Raw genomic sequence first — 23,534 nt, 5'->3', positions numbered from 1 at the left:
GCCGGAGCTCAGGTATAACTAGACAAAAATTACGACATATATAATCACCTCAAACACGTCACATATATCAGGTGAGAAAAATATTGAAGTATAGACACAGCTTTAAGGGTTATAGTTACACGCCACAGAAGTAGACAGCTATATTTACCATAGTATTATTTACACTTGTAGCGCCAGGTCGAGGGTGTGTGTGGTAGAGGGTAGAATGCCAAAAATAAAGCAACTTAATTTAAATATACGTAAATATACATAAATATACATAACTATGCATAAATAGAGGTTAAAACTAAAGTGATTGTGGATGTATATATGTGTGAGTGTTGAGTCATACTGTTGAGTCATACTGAGTGTTGAGTCATACTGTGAGTCATACTGAGTGTTGAATTATACTGTGAGTCATACTGAGTGTTGAGTCATACTGTGAGTCATACTGAGTGTTGAGTCATACTGTTGAGTCATACTGAGTGTTGGGTCATACTGTGAGTCATACTGAGTGTTGAGTCATACTGTTGAGTCATACTGAGTGTTGAGTCATACTGTGAGTCATACTGAGTGTTGAGTCATACTGTGAGTCATACTGAGTGTTGAGTCATACTGTTGAGTCATACTGAGTGTTGGGTCATACTGTTGAGTCATACTGAGTGTTGGGTCATACTGTGAGTCATACTGAGTGTTGAGTCATACTGTGAGTCATACTGAGTGTTTGGGGTATACTGTGAGTCATGCAGTGTTTAGGTATACTGATCATATAATTTGAATTATATAGTCATACTGAGTGGTAATTATACTGTAGGTCATACTAGTGTTAGGTCCATGCCTGTGATATACTGAGTGTTGAGTCATACTGTTGAGTCATACTAGTGTTGGAGTCATACTGTGAGTCATACTGAGTGTTGAATTATACTGAGTCATACTGAGTGAATCATACTGTGAGAGTCATACTGAGTGTTGAATTACTGTGGTCATAGGTGTTGAATTATACTGAGTCATACACTGGGTGTTGTGAGTCATACTGTAGGTCATACTGGGTGTTGCTTGAGTCATACTGTGAGTCATACTGAGTGTTAGATTATACTGTGAGTCATACTGAGTGTTGGATTATACTGTGAGTCATACTGAGTGTTGAGTCATACTGAGTGTTGAGTCATACTGTTGGAGTCATACTGAGTGTTGGAGTCATACTGTGAGTCATACTGAGTGTTAGATTATACTGTAAGTCATACTGAGTGTTAGATTATACTGTGGAGTCATACTGAGTGTTGAGTCCATACTGTGAGTCATACTAGGTGTTGGAGTCATACTGTTGAGTCATACTGAGTGTTGAGTCATACTGTGAATCTTTGAGTGTTGAGTCATACTGAGTGTGAGTCATACTGAGTGTGAGTCATACTGAGTGTTGAGTCATACTGAGTGTTGAGTCATACTGAGTGTGAGTCATACTGAGTGTGAGTCATACTGAGTGTTGAGTCATACTGAGTGTTGAGTCATACTGAGTGTGAGTCATACTGAGTGTGAGTCATACTGAGTGTTGAGTCATACTGAGTGTTGAGTCATACTGAGTGTGAGTCATACTGAGTGTGAGTCATACTGAGTGTTGAGTCATACTGAGTGTTGAGTCATACTGAGTGTTGAGTCATACTGAGGTGTTAGTCATACTGAGTGTTGAGTCATACTGAGTGTTGAGTCATACTGAGTGTTGAGTCATACTGAGTGTGAGTCATACTGAGTGTGAGTCATACTGAGTGTTGAGTCATACTGAGTGTTGAGTCATACTGAGTGTGAGTCATACTAAAGAAGGTATCTTTACTTAATTTTATTTACCCATTTATTTAAAAGTATATTATAAAAAGTACATATCTACTTTATCTATCTCTATATCTATCTAATCTATTGTCTATCCTTTATTTGTCATTTAAATCTATAAGTTACAAAAATAAAACAGAATAAATTATATAAGAACGAAAAAAAAACTTATTATTAGAATAAATCTACCGTGCTTTATTTATGAGGAGTTCAGTGATTGGCTCTCGGCTCGTAGTGGTCAGCCAATCATGTTGTGGGATAAGCTAAGCCAGGGTGTCCAGTGGGTAGCTCTAGGCCAATCACATTGCAGGAAAGCTTTAGCTATTTTAATTCATACAGGTGTGGCTGGGGTGGTCAGGTGACACACACACACACACCGCTGAACCACACCACTGGGCCACACCCGAGCACCTCTGAACGGCCACAAACAACGACTCCACCACCAGGAAGAGAGCACCGACCTATCGCCCTTTAACCTGTGCAGGTAGACGCTAGCCAGCCAGCCAGCCAGCCAGCCAGCCAGATAACCAGCCAGCCAGTCAGCTACATAACCAGCTAATAGTCAGTAAGCTAGTCAATTAAACCATCCCAACTACCCAGCAGCCAATCAGACCTCTTCCTCAATCTCCTTGAGCCAATCAGACCTCTCACTTAAGATCTAGCAATCAATCAGATCATCTACTACCCTTCAACCAATCATATACCCCCTTCATATATTTCAGCCAATCAGACCCTCTACTACATTTGAACCAATCACACACCCCTTCTCCTCCCTTTCAGCCAATCAGGACCTTCCCAACTACCCTCAAACCAATCACACAACCCCTCTCCTCCCTTTCAACCAATCACACACCCCTCTTCTCCCTTTTAGCCAATCAGAACTTTCCCTGTTACCCTTTCACCAATCATGCACCCCTCTCCTCCCTTTCAACCAATCAAACACCTCTTCTTCTTCCCTTTCAACCAATCACACCTTTCCTGGCTTACCTGAGGGGATGGGACAGGTGAGCTATGGCCGCCAGACGTTCCATCAGTTGAAACACCAAGTCAAGGAACTCATACTTGGAGGCAGAGGAAGAGAAGGTAGTACACATCAACAGGTGAACTTGGATGATGGGGAGGAGCCCCTAGTGATGATAGTTGACTTCGGAAGAGCTTGTCCTTAGCGTCGTATTGCCTGTCATGGCGAAGGAGGAGGAGAAGGAGAAAGAAAAATGAATGTTTTATCATTTATTCATTGATGATGTAGAGAAGAGGTGAGATATGAATCGTGACTCACAATTTTGACCTTTTAAACCAAAGTTGACTCATAATTTTAACCTTTTAAACCAAGAAAACTTTATTATCTTCGTTGAACAAAAAAAAAAAAAAACTATTTACCGTAGTTCAGAAAAATCAAAGGGAAATTATTTTTACTTTAACAAATGAAAGAAACATAATTTTAACTTTAGAGAATCAAAATGGGAAAACTCTAAGATGAATAGAATGAAAAGCATTTGATTTAGATGAAAGTGAGTATAATTTAGATTTAGAACCTTAAGTAAGCCTGATTTTGATCTAGAACTTAACTTTAGAAAGACAGATGAGGAGGAAACTTATCTTAAAAGCTTAAATGCAAAACGACATCATGCTTTGCCAGCTTAAATAAGGCAATATCAGATTCTTGAAAGAGGACATCAAAATCACAGAGCGTCTTTGGAATTCTTCTTGACATCATTAAGCCTAAATAGGAAGGACGGGGAAAAGAAGAAGGAGGAGGAGGAGGAGAAGGAAGAATCACACGAGTTACAACAACAACAGAAGGCGAAGGAGGAGGAGGAGTTACAAGACACAGTCCTTCGTCACTCACCCATCAACCTCCCTGAGCAGATTATCCTGGGTCCTCCTGACGGTCTCCTGAAGGTTCTCCGACAAGGTGTTAATATTGTGCTTCTCTGTTTCCATGTTCTTCCTCAACTCGTCTAACAGGGCTTTGAACAGGATCACTCCGTCACGTACTGAGTTCTGAAGCTCTCGTATGCTCTGTGGGAGAGAGGGAGGGTAGGAGGGAGGAGAAGGAGGTAGGGAGGGTAGGGTGGAGAGGAGGGAGAGAAAGGGAGGAGGAGGAGGAAAGGGGATGAGAGACAGAGGAGGGAGAGGGACGGAGGGAGAAGGAGGGAGAAAAAGGGAAGGAGAATGAGGGAGGGAGGGAGGGAGGGAGGGAGTGATGGAAGGAAGGAGAGGAGGAAGAAGAGAGGAAAAAGGAGAGCGAGAGAAAGAAGGACGAACGGAATGGGTCAAAGAGAGGGAGGGATAAAGAGAAGGAGAAGAGGAAGGGGGAGAAGGGAGAAAAAAGAGGTGTGGGAGGGAGAAAAGGAGGTGAAGGAAGGAGTGAGGGAGGGCGAGAAATATGCAAATAAGTTTAGTAGGTGAAACCATCATAGGAATTTGAAGTCAACTAATATATATTTGTTTTGCTATAGAGTTATAAGAGGTGATAATTGTTTACACACACACACACAGACACACACACACACACACACACACACACACACACACACAGACACATACACACACACAAGACACACACACACACACACTAAGATACAGAATGAGGCAGAGAGAGAGAGAGAGATAAATAATTAGAATAAGAGACAGAATGAAAGAGGTAGAGAGAGGAATAAAAGACAGTCAGATAGAACAAGAGATAGAGATAGAATGCGAGAATAGAGATAGTATGTGAGAGATGAGATAAAGATAGTATGTGAGGAGATGAGATGAGTATGTGAGAGATGGAGATAGAGATGGTATGTGAGGAGTAGAGATAGTATGTGAGGAGATAGAGATAGTATGTGAGAGAATGAAGATGGAGATAGTATGTGAGGGAGAGATAGTGTGAGAGGAATAGAGATGGTATGTGAGAGAGATAGAATAGAGATAGTATGTGAGATAGAGATAGTGTGTGAGAGATAGAGATGGTGTGTGAGATAGAGATAGAGATGGTATGTGAGAGATGAGATGGAGATGGTGTGTGAGGAGATGAGAGATAGAGATGGTATGTGAGATAGAGATGGTATGTGAGATAGAGATGGTGTGATGAGATGAGAGATGAGATGGTATGTGAGGAGATGGGAGGTGGTATGTGTGAGGAGATGGGGAGATGAGAGATGGTATGTGAGATGAGATGGTGGAGGATGAGAGATGAGAGATGGTGTGTGAGGAGATGGAGATGGTGTGTGAGGATGGGGGATGGTGTGTGAGGATGGGGATGGTGTGTGGGGATGGGGATGGGGGATGGTGTGTGGGATGGGGATGGTGTGTGGGGATGGGGATGGGGATGGTGTGTGGGGATGGGGATGGGGATGGTGTGTGGGGATGGGGATGGTGTGGGATGGGATGGTGTGTGGGGATGGGGATGGGGATAGTATGTGAGAGATAGAGATAGTATGTGAGAGATAGAGATAGAGATAGTATGTGAGAGATAGAGATAGAGATAGTATGTGAGAGATAGAGATAGTATGTGAGAGATAGAGATAGTATGTGAGAGATAGAGAAGAGTAGAGTTCAAATTTGGAGGTGAATCATAACTGAATGAGTAGCTGTACCTGAAGAGTCTAGTGTGCTATCTCTCTCTCTCTCTCTCTTTCGCTCACTCTCTATCTCTCTTTACATATATCTCTCCTCTCTCTCTCTTTTTCTCTCTAGCTTTCTCTTTAGCTCTCCTTCTCTTTATTTAGCTCTCTCTCTCTCTTTATTTTTCTCTCTAGCTTTCTCTCTCTGTCTAGATTTCTTTCTATCTCTCTTGCTCTCTATCTCTCTCTTTCTTTTATTTGACCTCTGTCTGTTTCTCTCTCTCTCATCTGTATCGAGTCTCCATTTATCCGTGAATTGTCTGTCTGTCTGTACACCCCTTTCCTACCTGTCTACTCTTCTCTTATCATCATTTACTCCTGTCTATCTTCCTATCTGTCTATAGTCTCTTACTCACTTTAATTATCAAGTATTTTCACTTTTCATTTTAATTATCACTCGTCTTTAATAATAAATTACAACTATTCATCTGTAATAATAAAAATAATAATAACAATAACAGTAGTAATAACAATAACAACAATAATAACAACAATAACAACCCAAAACAATAACAATAACATCAACCACCACCACAACACTCACCATGGCAGCGCGGTCCAGTTTCTGACGCGCCTGACTGTAAGCGACATCTATGGGGAGTAATGTTTCCCCTGGTAGCTGAGGGAGGTGTAGTGGGAGGTTAGTTCATCACACACACACACACACACACACACACACGTTTACAGGTTAATTAGGCTGGCTGTAGGTGTGTGGTGTGGTTGTGTAGGTGTGGTGTGGGTGTGTGGCTGTTGTGATTGTATGGGTGTGATTGTGTAGGTGTGGTGTGGGTGTGTGGCTGCTGTGATTGTGTAGGTGTATGCATGTGTGTGTGTGTGTATTTATGTGCGTATGTATACTTATGCATGTATGTATATGTATGAATGTGAGTGCGTGTATACATGTATAGACACACACACACATGTAGTTTTATTATCACAAGGTCAAAAATCAACAAGTTTATATCTACAATATATTTAGCTGTAGTAAGCGTTAGTTAACTACGCAGACAAACAAACAAATGGTCAAACAAACAAACAAAAAACTATTTATACTTCTCTTATTTCAGGTTTACAGTTCTTTTATTTCTGTTTGTTAGTGATGTCTTCAGAGGAGTCTTTTTTTTACCCAGGATGGACGAGAGAGAGAGAGAGAGAGAGAGAGAGAGAGAGAGAGAGAGAGAGAGAGAGAGAGAGAGAGAGAGAGAGAGAGTAAAACGAATAAAAAATAATCAAGAACGACAAAACAACAACAAATACATAAAAAACAAACAAAGAATAATAAAATAAATAAATTACAGCAATATTAAGACACACACACACACACACACACACACACACACACACACACACACACACACACACACACACACACACACACCCAACTCGCGCAGACCGCCACTACAACAAAATTCAGAGCCCGCACCGATAAATATAAGAACAGCACCATCCCATCTATTGTTAAAATAATAAACAACTCCTGATTTATGTACTGTACAGCCCTGTAAATGTATTCAACGCATATTATATCATTATGTCTAAATCAAATGTAAGTCTGTATATTTTCAGTCACCGGCTGCAACTCTATTAATAAACCGTTTATTATTATTTATTATTATTATTACACACTTTTTTTTTCTTTCACTACAAATTAGGTTTACTTAAGTGTGTGTGTGTGTGTGTGTGTGTGTGTGTGTGTGTGTGTGTGTGCGTGTGTGTGTGTCTCAGAGGTCGGTAACACGAAGCAATCTAACATACATACATACATACATATTCTAAAGTCAACATCAAATTCATAACGCTCAAATCTCAAACAAACACACATACATAATAAATACAAGTAAAAAAACACATCAAACACCTACAAAAAAACACAAACAAACAAACAAACATCCTTGAAAAACCAACAAACAAACACACACACACACAATCAAGCATGCACCTACGAAAGTAAACAAACCGTATCAAAGAAAATGAAACAGTATTAAGAGGGGTAACTCAAACATCTACACACAGACGCGATAAAAAAGAGAGCATCACTGACCCCACCACCCCCCCCCCCCCCCACCCTGAAGCCTTGCACAAGACGAGAGGTTAGTGGTGAAGAGGCGTTTGTGGTGGAGAAAGAGGGTTAGAGGTGGTGTTGGAGATGGGGGAGGTGGTGGAGAGGGGGAGAGGAGGGGTAGGTAATAGTGTTGAAGGGAAGACGAAAGAAAGAATAAAAAAGAGGAAGAAAGAAGGAAGAGATAAGTGTTGGTGAAGAAAAGGAGAGGGAGAGAGGGTCGGAGTGGGATCGGAGTAGGGGGGTGGGGAGAGAAGGAGGAGGCGGGGAAAAGTCACTTACCATTACAGCCCTGTCGAGTTTCTTGCACCCCTGTGAGTAGGCGGTCTCGAGGTCGATACAGTGAAGGCGGGCGTCGATGGATGACTCTCTGAAGCAAGTGATACACAACATAGTCCTCTTGGTGGTGGAGAACATGATCTGTGGCTCTCCATGCACCGTGCACTGTCGGAGGAAGAGGTGGAAGAGGAGGGTGGAGGAAGAGGAAGGGGGAGGAAGAGGAGGAGAGAAACATAAGTCGTTGATTATTATATACAGTATATTAGTATATATACATACGTTGAGCATAATATACATAGCGACGTTAAGCATATATACACACACGTTAATCATCACTCACACACACACACACACACACACACACACAACAACCACCGTCACCACAACAACAACCAGGTAAATTAAGGCGAGAGAGAGAAACATTTTAAAGTTCCCGCCACAACATATTAAAAAAGATCCTTCATGGACAAACAGTGCCCCTCCTCCCTCCCTCCCTCTCTCCCTCACCATCCTTCCCTCCCTTACTGTCCCTCACTCCACCATCTCCTCACCCTTACCCTGCCTTCTCTCCCACCTACCTTCCTTCCCCCGCCTCCCACACCTTTACAAAATAAAGCAGGTATAAGAGTTAATGAACGTAATTACAATAGTAAACACAACATCCAGAAGCTACAGATATTCGGCATCAGACTGGACCAATTAAAACGACTAATCAGATTTTACTGTATTTCAACTGGCTGTAAGTGCAGCTCGCTAATAGGGGCGGGCTAGTCATGAAATCCATCCACACACACACACACACTGACACACACACACACACACACACACACACACACACACACACACACACACACACACACACAGACTGATATTCCATTTACCAATCTACAATTGTGTGTGTGTGTGTGTGTGTGTGTGTGTGTGTTGTGTGTGTGTGTGTGTGTGTGTGTGTTGTGTGTGTGTGTGTGTTAGTGGGGTGGGGGTGACATGTACTGGTAGGTCAACTTTACATGACGTGGAACTCTCTCTCTCTCTCTCTCTCTCACACACACACACACACACACACACATGTACGTTATACTTCCAGGCATGCATGTACACCCAAATAACCATACAAAATTTCGCAGACGACTTTCTCAGACTAGATACTCACCAACTATGGGTTTCCGAGGTGTCTTTTAGGTGTTTTTGTGTTATTCAGGAAGGACTTAACCATTTCAACACTTAAATTTCAACTCCGAGAGAAAAGTATATTTATGGACAAATATTCTTAAGCCATTAGACTCACTGCATGTTTCGGCACCAATATCACGTGTTCAATAGGAGTTTGTTCAATATATGAGTATGGTGATTCAGAATCTATGGCCCATATGTCGATTGCTGAGTAATTAGTGGTCATAATGACGCTTGGAATATTTTAATGACATTATTATTTTTTCAATTCTGATTATTACCAGGCGTGGGGGTTATTAAGTTTCAAATTTAAATAGTTTAGTTAGTGTTCTTTTTATTTCTCGATTATGTTAAGTTAACCAGTATTTTAAAAGTTATTTAATTGTTTCATGTCTGACACACACACACACACACACACACACACACACACATCCTTGACCACCGAAGGTTCAAGACGTACCTGGCGCTCCTCTCGGAGCAGCCAGGTCACCTGTTAAGTTGGCCCATACCAACCCCCTCCCCTGAACCCTCCTCCCCACCGGAATATCAACAAGTTCTCGCCAGAAGTTACAATTTCATTTAGGAAAGGAATGGAACCAGTGTTAAACAGAGATGAACAGTGGTGAACAGTGCTTAAGTCAGTGAGAACAACTCAACAGTAACAGTCGTACCCAAGTTAACCTTCACACAGTGAGGTCCCAGGTACCCAGTGATAACGGCCAGTGAGACCCAACAACAACCAGTGATGTGTTAATCCGTCTACGATAGGAAGGCCTAAGACCAAACCTCACTCATATAACACCATCTGTGAGGGAATTACTACACATGTCCCTCATAACACCATATGTGAGGGAATTACTACACCACGTCAGGCCCCTCATAACACCATCTGTAAGGGAATTACTACACCACGTCAGGCCCCTCATAACACCATCCGTGAAGGAATTACTACACCACGTGAGGTCCCTCATAACACCATATGTGAGGGAATTACTACACCACGTCAGGCCCCTCATAACACCATCTGTGAGGGAATTACTACACCACGTGAGGCCCCTCATAACACCATCTGTGAGGTAATTACTACACCACGTGAGGTCCCTCATAACACCATCTGTGAGGGAATTACCACACCACGTGAGGCCCCTCATAACACCATCTGTGAGGTAATTACTACACCACGTGAGGCCCCTCATAACACCATCCGTGAGGGAATTACTACACCACGTGAGGTCCCTCATAACACCATCTGTGAGGGAATTACTACACCACGTGAGGCCCCTCATAACACCATCTGCGAGGGAATTACTACACCACGCCAGGTCCCTCATAACACCATCTGAGGGAACTACTACACCACGTGAGTTCCTCCTAACACCATCTGTGAGGGAATTACTACACCACGTGAGGTCCCTCCTAACACCATCTGGGAGGGAGTTACTACACTACGAGTTTGCTGTTCAACACCTACATTAATCTGTATGTTCACTGTATGTTCCTTTACCTTTCTCCAATGAAGGCTTTTGTTAAACCATCAATGTATGTAATAAGTCATTTATGTCCAATGTATATTTTCAGCCTTCGGGCTGCAGAATTTTTTCAATAAACCGTTAATTATTATTATTATTATTTATTACACACACACGGAGACGTACATGGATAAACACTCACCCCACCAGAAGTTAAACTGGACAGGAGGCCTTTAAACCTAACCTAATATATACATAACATCATATTGATAGTAGCCAGGGAGGTACTACCGCCTAGGAAGATATTAGAAGCATAATGTGGTGACTAATGGTAGACCCTGCTGCCATATGTGACCAAGTCCCGGGTTGATGATCTGACTTTCTGCCTCATTTACACACAATTGCAAGGTCTCAATTGTTTCTCTTACTTTGACAACACAACATACATAATTATATTGTTTCTCTATTGATCTGTTTTCATTTTTTTTGTATTTCCGTATTTGTTTCTTCTTTTGCTAATCCCCATAACATGTCAACAAATAAACACACATTGACAAAAGATAAATACCAACACACACCAACATGCACACAGTGTACATCATACAAACACTCATGTACTCACACAAACACACACACTCATACACCCAAACAAGCAAGATTAACACAGTTCATGGTATGGAGGCTTCAACTCTCTCTCTCTCTCTCTCTCTCTCGATGCAAGATAACTATATTCTTGGTTATATATCACAATACAAACTGCAAGAGGAGCTACAACCTGTGTGTGTGTATGCGTGTGGTGTATAATACAATCGGTGTATATTGTATACTACACTGGGCACACCTAACTAACACAATCTCTATCTCAAAGCTGCTGCCAGTCACTGTATACACCCAACAATTTCTGTGGCATTATGATATCACTGCCTTGTGTATGTATGTATGTGTGTATGTATGTATGTATGTAATCACGGTATATGGAGATGTTTTTTTTTTTTTGGCTAAATAAGAAAAGGTACAGAGAGAGAGAGAGAGAGAGAGAGAGAGAGACACTCACCTTCCTCATTCTTTCACCTCTCTTGACATGTATTATATCATGAAGATGGAAAAACATCCGAGCCTGGCGTGTGTCTCTTCCTGGCATGACCACACAACAACAACACCTGACCTGTGGGAGAGAGAGGCTGTGGGAGAGCTGGGAGAGTGAGGGGTGGGGGGGTTGGGGAAGGAGGGGGGGTGGGAGAGGAGGGGTAGGAGGGAGGGGGGGTGGGAGGAGGGGGGGGGGTGGGAGGGGTGAGGGGGGTGGGAGTGGAGGGGGGGGGAGAGGAGGGGGTGGGAGGAGGGGTGGGAGGAGTGGAGGGGGTGGGAGTGAGGGGGGAGAGGAGGGGGTGGGAGTGAGGGGAGAGGAGGGGGGTGGGAGGAGGGGGAGGGGTGGGAGGAGGAGGGAGGGGGGTGGGAGTGAGGAGGGGGTGGGGAGAGTGAGGAGGGGGGGTGGGAGAGTGAGGGGCTGGGAAGGTGAGGGGGTGGGAGTGAGGGGTGGGAGGGAGGGGGTGGGAGTGAGGGGGGGGGAGGGAGGGGGTGGAGAGGAGGGGGGAGAGTGAGGGGGTGGGAGTGAGGGGGAGTTGGGAGAGTGAGGTGGGAGGGGGTTGGGGAGATGGGAGGAGGGGGGGGGGTGGGAGAGTGGGGAGGGAGGGGGGTGGGAGAGGAGGGGTGGGGGGTGGGAGAGTGGAGGGGTGGGGGTGGGGAGAGTGGAGGGGGGTGGGAGAGTGAGGGGGTGGGGGTAGAGGGAGGGGGGGCTGGGAGAGGAGGGGTGGGGAGAGTGAGGGGGCTGGGAGAGGAGGGGGAGTGGAGGGAGGTGGGAGAGTGAGGGGGGCTGAGTGAGGGGCTGGGAGAGTGAGGGGGAGTGAGGGGAGGGGTGGAGAGTGAGGGGAGCTGGGAGTGAGGGGGAGCTGGGAGAGTAAAGGAAAGGGGAACATGACAAACTGGTTAATATTATCACAAATGGTACAGACACACAGACAGACAGACACACAGACAGACCATGACAGAATGGTTAGTTTTATCACAGCACAATGGCAGACAGATAAAGATATACACAGACAGACAAAACATAGAAACAGACACAGAAACAGACAGATAGACACAGCCACACAGACAGAGACAGATAGACAGCGACAAAGACAGACACAGACACACAGATATTGAAAGACAGAGACAAAAAACAGTAAGTGAGACATAGATACAGCCACTGACCACAGGTATTACAGAAGAACATGGCGGACTGGTTAGTTTTATCACAGTTGGCACATTGGGGCCTCTCCTCACACGACGACTCCACCAGGAACACCATCAGGTTGTCTCGTGGTGGTAACTGTCCCTCCTTCAGCCCCGTCACCTTCCTGCAGGAGAGATTCGTGTGAGAGATAATAGAGGGGGGGGGAGAGAGAGAGATATAGGGTCGTTTACCTGTCTGTCTCTCTCTCTCTCTCTCAGCTCCGTCACCTTCCTGCAGGAGAGAGAGAGAGAGAGAGAGAGAGAGAGAGAGAGAGAGAGAGAGAGAGAGAGAGAGAGAGAGAGAGAGAGAGGAGGAGGTAGGGGGAGAGAGATATAGGTTTGCTTAGGCCCTCTCTCTCAGTCTACCTTCCAGGAGAGAGAGAGAGAGAGAGAGAGAGAGAGAGAGAGAGAGAGAGAGAGAGAGAGATAGTGTGTTGTGTGTGTGTACTTAGTATGAGCTCATTGGTTAGCGCAGCTTATTAACATTGTTGCAGTCCGGGAGTAAAGGAAACTGGCAGGCTTAGGAGAAGCAAGTATCGTTGTCGGTTAGATTGCTAGGATGGGTTAGGGGTTAGGTTAGGTTGGGTTTGGTTAGATTTTGTTAGATGGAGAAGAAGGATGGGTTAGGGATGGGTTGAGAGTTAGTTAGGTTAAGGTTAGTGGGTTGGCTTGAGTTAGATGGTTAGATGGTTAGGTAGTATAGGCAGGTTGAAGACATTTAATCATCTGATGAAATAAATCTAGCTGGGTCTAACCTGCCGCCAGTCTTCCTCCTGATTGGCGAGTAGCCGTCATAACCCCGAACCATTAGCTGGCTAAATCTCAACTCTCACATCCCATTGGAGGAGTCTAACTACCCTCGTAACCAACGGGATATTGAAAGAGAAACTTGTAATCTTATGATTGGTCGGCGTTGTCTCGCACGGACCAATGAGCAGCCGGCCTCTCCACCCCCCCAATATCTTGCCGTCTGAAGGAAAAACACGACGCCAAGAGGAAAAATACGAGACTCATACACGAAATGTAAACACGAGTATGACTCCGCTCGCCGCTGTTGTCTTGCTCATACCGGCGTTGTCTTGTTCATACGTGTTGTTCATACTGGTGTTGTCTTGTTCATACTGGTGTTGTCCTGTTTATATTTGGAAGGTTCTTGTTCATACTGGTGTTGTCTTGTTCATACTGGCGTTGTCTTGTTCAGTACTGGTGTTGTTCTTGTTCATACTGGTGTTGTCTTTGTCTACTACCGGTGTTGTCTTGTTCATACCGGTGTTGTCTTAATTCATACCGGTGTTGTCTTGTTCATACTGGTGTTGCTTTGTTCATACTGGCGTTGTCTTGTTCATACTGGTGTTGTCTTGTTCATACCGGTGTTGTCTTGTTCATTCGGTGTTGTTCCTGTTCATCGGCGTTGTCTTGCTCATACCGTGTTGTCTTGTTCATACTGGTGTTGTCTTGTTCATACTGGCGTTGTCTTGTTCATACCGGTGTTTTCTTGTTATACTGGCGTTGTCTTGTTCGGTTACCGTGGTGTTGTCTTGTTCATACCGGTGTTGTCTTCTTCTACTGGTGTTGTCTTGTTCATACTGGTGTTGTCTTGTTCATACTGGTGTTGTCTTGTTCATACCGGTGCTGGTTCTTGTTCATACCGGTGTTGTCTTGTTCATACTGGCGTTGTCTTGTTCATACTGTCTTGTCTTGTTTCATGTTGTCTTGTTCATACCGTGCTGTCTTGCTCATACTGGTGTTGGTCTTGTTCATACTGGTGTTGTCTTGTTCATACTGGTGTTGTCTTTGTTCATACTGGCGTTGTCTTTTACTGCTTGCTGTCTTGTCTTGCTACTGGTGTTGTCTTGTTCATACTGGGTTGTCTTGTTCATACCGGCGTTGTCTTGTTTTATACTGGCGTTGTCTTGTTCATACTGGTGTTGTCTTGTTCATACTGGTGTTGTCTTGTTCATACTGGCGTTGTCTTGTTCATACTGGCGTTGTCTTTGTTCATACTGGTGTTGTCTGTTCATACTGGTGTTGTCTTGTTCATACTCGGTGTTGTCTGTTCATACGGTGTTGTCTGTTCATACTGGTGTTGTCTGTTCATACTTGGCGTTCTGTTCATACCGGTGTTGTCTGTTCATACTGGCGTTGTTCTGTTCATACTGGTGTTGTCTTGTTCATACTGGCGTTTGTCTTGTTCATACTGGTGTTGTCTTGTTCATACTGGTGTTGTCTTGTTTATACCGGCGTTGTCTTGTTCATAATGGTGTTGTTTTGTTCATACTGGCGTTGTCTTGTTCATACTGGTGTTGTCTTGGTTCATACTGGTGTTGTCTTGTTCATACCGGTGTTGTCTTGCTTATACTGGTGTTGTCTTGTTCATACCGGCGTTGTCTTGTTCATACTGGTGTTATCTTGTTCATATGGTGGTTTTGTTGTCTTGTTCATACCGGCGTTGTTCTGTTCATACCGGCGTTGTCTTGTTCATACTGGTGTTGTCTTGTTCATACCAAGTTGTCTTGTTCATACTCGGCGTTGTCTTGTTCATCCGGGTCTTGTTTGTGTTGTTCTGATACTGGCGTTGTCTTGTTCATACTGGTGTTGTTCTTGTTCATACCGGCGTTGTCTTGTTCATACCGGTGTTGTCTTGTTCATACTTTCGTTGTCTTGTTCATACTGGATGTTGTCTTGTTCATACCGGCGCGTTGTTCCTGTTCATACTGGTGTTGTCTTGTTCACTGGCGTTGTCTTGTTCATACCGTTGTCTTGTTCATACCGGCGTTGTCTTGTTCATACTGGTGTTGTCTTGTTCATACTTGGCGTTGTCTTGTTCATACTGGCGTTGTCTTGTTCATACCTGGCGTTGTCTTGTTCATACTCGGCGTTGTCTTGTTCATACTGGCGTTGTCTTGTTCATACTGGCGTTGTCTTGTTCATACCTGGTGTTGGTTCTGTTCATACTGGCGTTGTCTTGTCTGCTCGGGTTGTCTTGTTCATACTGGCGTTGTCTTGTTCATACCGGTGTTGTCTTGTTCATACTGGCGTTGTCTTGTTCATACTGGCGTTGTCTTGTTCATACTGGCGTTGCCTTGTTCATACTGGCGTTGTCTTGTTCATACTGGTGTTGTCTTGTTCATACTGGTGTTGTCTTGTTCATACCGGTGTTGTCTTGTTCATACTGGCGTTGTCTTGTTCATACTGGCGTTTTCTTGTTCATACTGGCGTTGTCTTGTTCATACTGGCGTTGTCTTGTTCATACTGGTGTTGTCTTGTTCATACCGGTGTTGTCTTGCTCATACTGGTGTTGTCTTGTTCATACTGGCGTTGTCTTGTTCATTCTGGCGTTGTCTTGTTCATACTGGCGTTGTCTTGTTCATACTGGTGTTGTCTTGTTCATACTGGCGTTGTCTTGTTCATACTGGCGTTGTCTTGTTCATACTGGCGTTGTCTTGTTCATACTGGCGTTGTCTTGTTCATACTGGCGTTGTCTTGTTCATACTGGCGTTGTCTTGTTCATACTGGCGTTGTCTTGTTCATACTGGCGTTGTCTTGTTCATACTGGTGTTGTCTTGTTCATAAAACAACACAAACACCCATAACAACAACATCACAGACAAATAAACAACAAGAACAACAACAGGAAGGCTGGAATAATCTCCTCAGCGGCCGTATTAACAAAAGTCAAGAAGGAAGTTTATCATTTAAATTATAACTTAAAAAGAAAAAAATTAAATGGAGGAAGTTTCTCTTTTATCCTCAACTTGAGTTTAATTCAACCGTACGAGGCGCCAATTTCCCCCGGGAAGAATGTACAATAATCTAAATGTTAAGGCAGATTATCAAACTTTCCCTATCAATTTACGGTGTGGGAGGGGTTTGGGAGGGATGTGGGAGGGGTTTGGGAGGGGTTTGGGAGGGGCTGGATGGGAGTGAGAGAGATTGGAGGAAGGGCGGGGCCTTTTTTTTCCTACTCAGACAATGACGAATAGTGGCCCCAGAAAGTGTCTGAGTTCGTGACGTTATACATACTTCTCTCTGGTTGGTGGGATTTTGGATGCTGAGGCGAGCTACGTCACCGTTGATTGGCTCTGGTTGTGTCTGAGTTGCGTGACGTTGTGGATGCTTTTGCTCACTGATTGGAGGATTCTTGTGTCTGAGAAAGGTGACGTCATGGATACCTTTCGTTGGTTAGTGGCCTCCAGAGTCTGAGGCTTGTGACGTCACAGAAGCTCTTTCCCGTAGGATCGGCTTCCAAGCATCAAAGGAACGGGGCTTCATCCAATACTTTTGTTCACTGATCGCCTCTCCTATTTCAAAGGAGCGTGACGTTATCAAAGTCTTTCGCGGAGTCGTGGACTTTTAAGAGTTTTGGGTACGTGACGTCATTGAAGTTCCTCTTTCTGATTGGTTGACAGGATGCCGTGGTGGGAATATTTTGTCACACGTAACCTCCAATGTCACAACAACGTAACACTTCTAATTTTAAGAGTCAAAGTGTTGAAGCCTCTCACTCTCCCTCTCCATGTGAGTGTAAAGTGTTTGCAGGTAACAAAAGCTCCCTGGGTGATTGTCTCCCTGGGTGTGTGTGTGTGTGTAAAGTGTTGGACGCTATCAAAGCATCTCTGATTGGCTCGTAAGTGACAAAGATGTTTGACGTTATAAAAGGTCCTCACTGATTGGCTCCTAAGTGACAAAGATGATTGACGTTATCAAAGCCTCTCGCTGATTGGCTCCTAATGGACAAAGATGTTTGACGCCATAAAAGCTCTCCGCGGATTGGTACACAAGAGGAGGTGTTATATAGCGGTGTGGCGTAAAGTAGTTCCAGTATTTAATTGTTTCCGCTAATACACTTCACTAAACACACACACACATATAATCATTAGCTTATAACGTAATAATGATAATTTCGTATAATTTATTTAGGAATAATATAATAAGAATACATATAGATAAATAAGATGTATATACGGTACATAAATTAATAAAATATAATAATAAAAATTGAGAAACGTATCAAGAATAATGTAAAGAGAGAAAGGGAGAATTGAGTAAGAGATAAGATGAAATATATGGAGAGAGAAAGAAGAGATATGAGAGAGATATAATGAGATGAAGAAAAAGAAGTAGAGAAGGAAATAGAAAGAGGAGAAAAAGATAATTTAGAAGATAAAATACCGAGAAATAAGAGAAAATTAAGAGACAGAGAACTAAAAAGAGAAATGAGAGAAGATATAGAGGAAGACATGAAAGAAATTAAAGATAATTAAAGAGAATGAAAAAGAGATAAGGAGAGAAAAATAAGAGAAAATACACAAATTTAAAGAGAACAATATGGTTAGCATTGGATCATGTTAGATTAGGTTAGGTTCAATTACGGGTCTTAACAGGTCTCGACAGTTCCCCTTCAGTTCTCAAATGGTCTCGTCAGCTTCTGACAGGTCCAGGGCCAGTTAGAGTGGGGAGGAGGGGTGGGGTGCAGGGTAGAGGGGGGGGTAAAGTGAGAGGTGGTAATGAGTGGTCATTAGTAGACGTCAACAGTGAGATATTACATTCTCTCACCCCATCAGGAAGGAGGGGGGAGGTGATCAGGGTGAGGGGGGGAGGTGATCAGGGTGAGGAGAGAGAGATACTCACCCACACAGCGGACACACTATCTTGGAGTCGTGTAGTCTGGGTCTAAGGCAGTGGGGAAGGTGTGGTAGCAGGCCAGGAGGCAGGCTGTCGTACAGCTCCTCACACAGCCAACACAAGAGTGGGTTGCGGCTCCACTGCTCCAGGGTGTCTTCCAGGGTACCACCGCCGCCCCCGCCGCCCCCAGGACCACCATACTGGCCACCTTCGCCGCCCACCTGTCCTCCTGATGATACAGAGGGGAGGCCCCGCCCTGGCCCGCCCTGTCCACTGGTTGTGCCGCCCCGCCGGGCCGTGCCACCAGCCGCGGCAGCTGCTGAGGGTGGGGGAGGGCCGCCCGGACCGCTGGTGCCGGGAATGCCGCCCCTGGGTGGGCTGCCGCCACCCCCCCGGCCCCACTCCCCTCACGGCTCCCGTGACTCGCCGCCAGCCTGCTTACCCGGCCATCTTACCCTGAGGGAGAACAATAGTTAGTTATCATCATGGCCACACAACAGACTGGTATAATACGTCAACAAGAGTAGTTACCACAGGTGAGCCACTGGGAGGACAACACACCACATCTCTTCATAATCTCTAATTTCTTGGATGTGCTCGTCTCTCAGTCTCCATCTCTAGCTCCCTGAAGACCGTCTCCCACTGCCATCTCAACACTCACCTTCAAGCTACAACTCGACGTATTATCCTGGTGGAGGAAATAACACAACTTTCTCCTTGATTTTCATGTTGTTAGCGTGTGTCTATGTTGGGGTTAGCACGTCCACTGCACTCGTCTCTAAAGCCAGTTTACGATTGGCTAACACCGCACATAACGCCCATTCCACCAATCACTGCACTCGTTTCTCAAGTCAGTTTATGATTCGTTAAAACACTCGACCCGATTTTCATTCCACCAATCACTGCACTCGTTTCTCAAGCTGGGTTTACGATTGGTTGGCCAGACGCCCCACGTGACGCTCCTCCCATCCAATGAAAATCAACTGTCAATAAGACGACGTCGACAATCATATAAATGGGTCATATATGTTATCACTGGTTGGCATTGCCTTTGATCGCTCCCTTACCCTCCTTCTTCCTCTCCTTTTCCTCTGTGGTCTGTGTATTGGGAGAGGAAGGAGAGAGTGTGTGTGTGTGTGTGTGTGTGTGTGTGTGTGTGTGTGTGTGTGTGTGTGTGTGTGTGTGTGTGTGTGTGTGTGTGTGTGTGTGGGTTTTCCTTACAAGTGGTATTGGTACTATGCTATTTATTTATATTGATTTAAGCACACACACACACACACCCTCCCCACACACACACCTCTGAGGATAATATCTTAGTGAGAGGCTCTCTCTTACTCTTCCTCCTCTTCCCCAAAAACGTTCTCTCCCTTTTCCTCCTCCTCCTCCTCGTCCAACCTCTTCCCCAACACTTTCTCCCCTCTTCTTCTTCTTCTTCTTCCTCCTCCTCCTCTTCCCCTCCTCCTCCTCCTCTTGCTCCCCTCCTCCTCCTCCTCCTCCTCCTCTTACCCCTCCTCTCCTCCTCCTCCTCCTCTTACCCCCCTCCTCCTGCTCTTCCCAAAGTTCCCCCCTCCTCCTCCTCCTCCTCCTCTTACCCCCTCCTCCTCCTCTTCCCCCAAGTTCCCCCTCCTCCTCCCTCCTCTCCCTCTTCCCCAATTCCCCCCCCTCCTCCTCCTCCTCCTCCTCTTCCCCTCCTCCTCCTCTTCCCCAAGTTCCCCTCCCTCTTCCTCCTCCTCCTCCTCTTCCCCTCCTCCTCTCCTCTTTTTCCCCCCCTCCTCCTCTCTTCCCCAAGTTCCCCCCCTCCTCCTCCTCCCCATTCCCCTCCCTCTCCTCCCCTCCTCTTCCCAATTCCCCTCCCTCCTCCTCTCTCTCTTCCCAAGTTCCCCTCCTCCTCCTCCTCCTCTCCTCTTCCCCAAAGTTTCCCCCCTCCTCCTCCTCCCCTCCTCCTCTTACCCCCTCCTCCCTGCTCTTCCCATTCCCCCCTCCTCCTCCTCCTCCTCTTACCCCCTCTCCTCCCTCTTCCCCAATTCCCCTCCTCCTCCTCCTCCTCCTCTTCCCCAAGTTCCCCCCTCCTCCTCCTCCTCCTCCTCTTCCCCCTCCTCTCCCTCTTCCCCAAGTTCCCCTCCTCTTCCCTCCTCCTCCTCCTCTTCCCCCCCTCCTCCCTCCTCTCTCTTACCTCCTCCTCTCCCCTCTTTACCCCTCCTCCTCCTCTTCCCCAAATTCCCCCCCTCCTCCTCCTCTTCCCCATTCCCCCTCCTCCCTCCTCCTCCTCCTCCTCTTCCCCAAGTTCCCCTCCTCCTCCTCTCCTCATACCCCCTCCTCCTCCTTTCCCCAAAATTTCCCCCTCCTCCTCTCCTCTCCTCTTCCCCAAGTTCCCCCCTCTCCTCCTCCCTTCTCCTCCTCTTCCCCAATTCCCCTCTCCTCCTCTCCTCCTCCTCCTCTTACCCCCTCCTCCCTCCTCCTCTCCTCCCTCCTCCGCCCCTCCTCCTCCTCTTCCCATTTCCCTCCTTCTCCTCTTACCCCCTCCTCCTCCTCCTCTCCTCCTCTCTTACCCCTCTCCTCCTCCTCCTCCTCCTCCTCCTCTTACCCCCTCCTCCCTCCTCCTCCTCCTCTTCCCCCTCCTCCCTCCTCCCTCCTCCTCTCCTCTTCCCCAAGTTTCCCTCCCCTCCTCCTCCTCCTCACCCCACTCCCTCCTCCTCCTCCTCCTCCTCCTCTTTCCACCCCCCTCCCTCCTCCTCCTCCTCCTCCTCTTACCCCCTCCTCCTCCTCCTCCTCCTCCTCCTCCCTCTCTCCCACCCCTCCTCCTCCCTCCCTCTCCTCCTCCCTCCTCCTCCCACCCCCTCCTCCCTCCTCCTCCTCCCTCCTCCTCCCCTCTTCCCCCCCTCCCTCCCTCCTCCTCTTCTCCAAGTCCCCTCCTCCTCCCTCCTCTTCCTCCCTCTTCCCCCAAGTCCCCTCTCCTCCTCCTCCCCTCTCCCCTCTTCCCCAGTTCCCCTCCTTCCTCCTCTCCTCCTCTCCTACCCCTCCTCCTCCACCTCTCCTCCTCAAACCCCTCTCCTCCTCTTCCCCATTTCCCTCCTCCTCCTCCTCCTCCTCTCCTTACCCCCTCTCCTCCTCTTCCCCTTCCCCTCCTCCTCCTCCTCCTCCTCTCCCTCCCCACCCCCCTCCTCCCTCTTCCCCGTCCCCCTTCTCCTCCTCCCTCCTCCTCCCCTCCCCCCAAATCCCCTCCTCCTCTCCTCCTCCTCCTCTTACCCCTCCTCCTCCTCTTCCCCAAGTCCCCCTCCTCCTGCTCTTCCCCAAGTCCCCTCCTCCCTCCCCTCCTCCTCTCCTCTTCCCCGTCCCCCTCCCCTCCTCCTCTCCTCCTCTTCCCCCCCCTCCTCCTCCTCCTCTCCTCCCTCCTCTCTCCCTCCTCCTCCTCCTCTTCCCCAAGTCCCCTCCCCTCCTCCTCCTCCTCCTCTTCCACCTCCCTCCTCCTCCTCTTCCCCAAGTCCCCCTCCCCTCCTCCTCCTCCTCCTCTTACTCCAACTCTCTCCACAGTTTATCAAGGAAAAGTTATAGGCAAGAAGGGTTTGTACCTAGCGTGTGTGTGTGTGTGTGTGTGTGTGTGTGTGTGTGTGTGTGTGTGTGTGTGTGTGTGTGTGTGTGTCTGCTGACTCCCCTCACACCCACACTTTAATGATGATGATAATGATGATGAGACATTATTTCTATCGCCAATAATAATAAATATATAATAATAATATTAATATATATATAATCATTATTATTATTAATAATCTCGACGTCCTAAAAACTTCATAAAAAATCCTTACCTGGCGAGCAACTTTTTCTCACCTCACCTCCTCTCCTCCCTACTCAGAGTGCAAGTTGATTACGAGGTAGTAGAACAAGATACACTGAGTAGTTTGTACTCTTGGGTGCTTCATGTTTAATGACTTTATAATTATTTTAGATTATGGTGGTGTGGTGGTGGTGGTGGTGGTGGTGTGGTGGTGGTGGTGGTGGTGGTGGTGGTGGTGATGGTGGTGATGATGTGGTGGTGGTGGTGGTGATGATGATGATGGTGGTGGTGGTGATGATGATGTGATGATGTGGTGGTGGTGGTGGTGGTGGTGGTGATGGTGGTGAGTGTGGTGGTGGTGATGTGGTGATCATGATGGTGGTGGTGGTGGTGGTGGTGATGATGATGATGATGGTGGTGGTGGTGATGATGATGATGTGGTGGTGGTGGTGGTGGTGGTGGTGGTGATGATGGTGGTGGTGGTGATGGTGATGATGATGGTGGTGGTGGTGTGGTGTGGTGGTGTGGTGGTGGTGGTGGTGGTGGTGGTGGTGGTGATGATGATGATGATGGTGGTGGTGGTGATGATGATGATGGTGGGGTGGTGATGATGATGGTGGTGGTGGTGGTGGTGGTGATGGTGGTGGTGGTGATGGTGATGATGATGGTGGTGGTGGTGGTGATGGTGGTGGTGGTGATGGTGATGATGATGGGTGGTGGTGGTGGTGATGGTGGTGGTGTGGTGGTGATGGTGGTGATGATGATGGTGGTGGTGGTGGTGATGATGATGGTGGTGGTGGTGGTGATGATGATGATGGTGGTGGTGGTGTGGTGATGGTGGTGGTGGTGGTGGTGGTGGTGATGATGATGATGGTGTGGTGTGGTGATGATGGTGGTGGTGGTGGTGGTGGTGATGATGATGGTGGTGGTGGCGGTGATGATGGTGGTGGTGGGTGGTGGTGGTGATGGTGGTGATGGTGGTGGTGGGTGGTGATGGTGATGGTGGTGTGGTGGTGGTGGTGGTGATGGTGGTGGTGGTGGTGGTGATGGTGGGTGTGGTGATGATGATGGTGGTGGTGGTGGTGTGATGATGATGGTGGTGGTGATGAGTGATGGTGGTGGTGGTGGTGGTGGTGATGTTGATGGTGGCAGGTGATGTGGGTGAGTGATGATGAGGCGGTGGTGGTGGTGGTGGTGGTGGTGGTGGTGATGATGATGATGATGATGATGATGGTGGTGGTGGTGATGATGATGATGGTGGTGGTGGTGGTGATGATGATGGTGTGGTGGTGGTGGTGGTGTGGTGGTGGTGGTGGTGGTGATGATGGTGGTGATGGTGGTGATGATGGTGGTGTGGTGATGATGATGTGTGGTGGTGGTGGTGGTGATGATGGTGGTGGTGGTGGTGATGATGATGGTGGTGGTGTGGTGATGGTGGTGGTGTTGGTGGTTGGTGGTGGTGGCAATGC

General features: G+C 46.6%; 2 protein-coding genes across 2 annotated transcripts in view; both read right to left on the bottom strand.

The window, feature by feature from the left end:
• LOC121878253 overlaps nucleotides 1-7,937 on the bottom strand; it is a 28,479-nt gene extending 20,542 nt beyond the window's left edge. The window contains 4 exon segments of the mRNA XM_042384346.1: nucleotides 2,791-2,928; nucleotides 2,930-2,980; nucleotides 3,653-3,825; nucleotides 7,756-7,937. Coding sequence (XP_042240280.1) covers nucleotides 2,791-2,928; nucleotides 2,930-2,980; nucleotides 3,653-3,825; nucleotides 7,756-7,890 — 497 coding nt within the window. The 5' untranslated portion in view covers nucleotides 7,891-7,937.
• Nucleotides 7,938-9,022: 1,085 nt separating this feature from the next.
• Nucleotides 9,023-19,018, bottom strand: LOC121876170 (potassium/sodium hyperpolarization-activated cyclic nucleotide-gated channel 4-like). Its single transcript, XM_042381126.1, has 4 exons — nucleotides 19,001-19,018; nucleotides 18,297-18,691; nucleotides 12,588-12,790; nucleotides 9,023-9,111 (listed from the first exon to the last, which is right to left on the bottom strand). Exons 1-4 carry the CDS (start codon nucleotides 19,016-19,018, stop codon nucleotides 9,023-9,025), a joined length of 705 nt encoding a protein of 234 aa, XP_042237060.1.
• Nucleotides 19,019-23,534: the final 4,516 nt, after the last annotated feature.

This window comes from Homarus americanus, unplaced genomic scaffold, assembly GCF_018991925.1.
Source record: "Homarus americanus isolate GMGI-L3 unplaced genomic scaffold, GMGI_Hamer_2.0 scaffold33468, whole genome shotgun sequence".
NCBI lineage: Eukaryota > Metazoa > Arthropoda > Malacostraca > Decapoda > Nephropidae > Homarus > Homarus americanus.
The sequence above is the reverse complement of the archived record's forward strand: the minus strand, read 5'-3'. Positions and strand labels throughout refer to the sequence as shown.

Excerpts from the sequence above, each read along its gene's own strand:
- LOC121876170 (XM_042381126.1), bottom strand. Across the intron at positions 12,791-18,296 it reads ATAGTGTGTCCGCTGTGTGG|GAAGGTGACGGGGCTGAAGG; the intron begins GTGAGTATCTCT and ends TCTCTCCTGCAG. Across the intron at positions 9,112-12,587 it reads GTCTCTGTCTTTCAATATCT|ATTCTGAATCACCATACTCA; the intron begins GTGTGTCTGTGT and ends TATGGGCCATAG.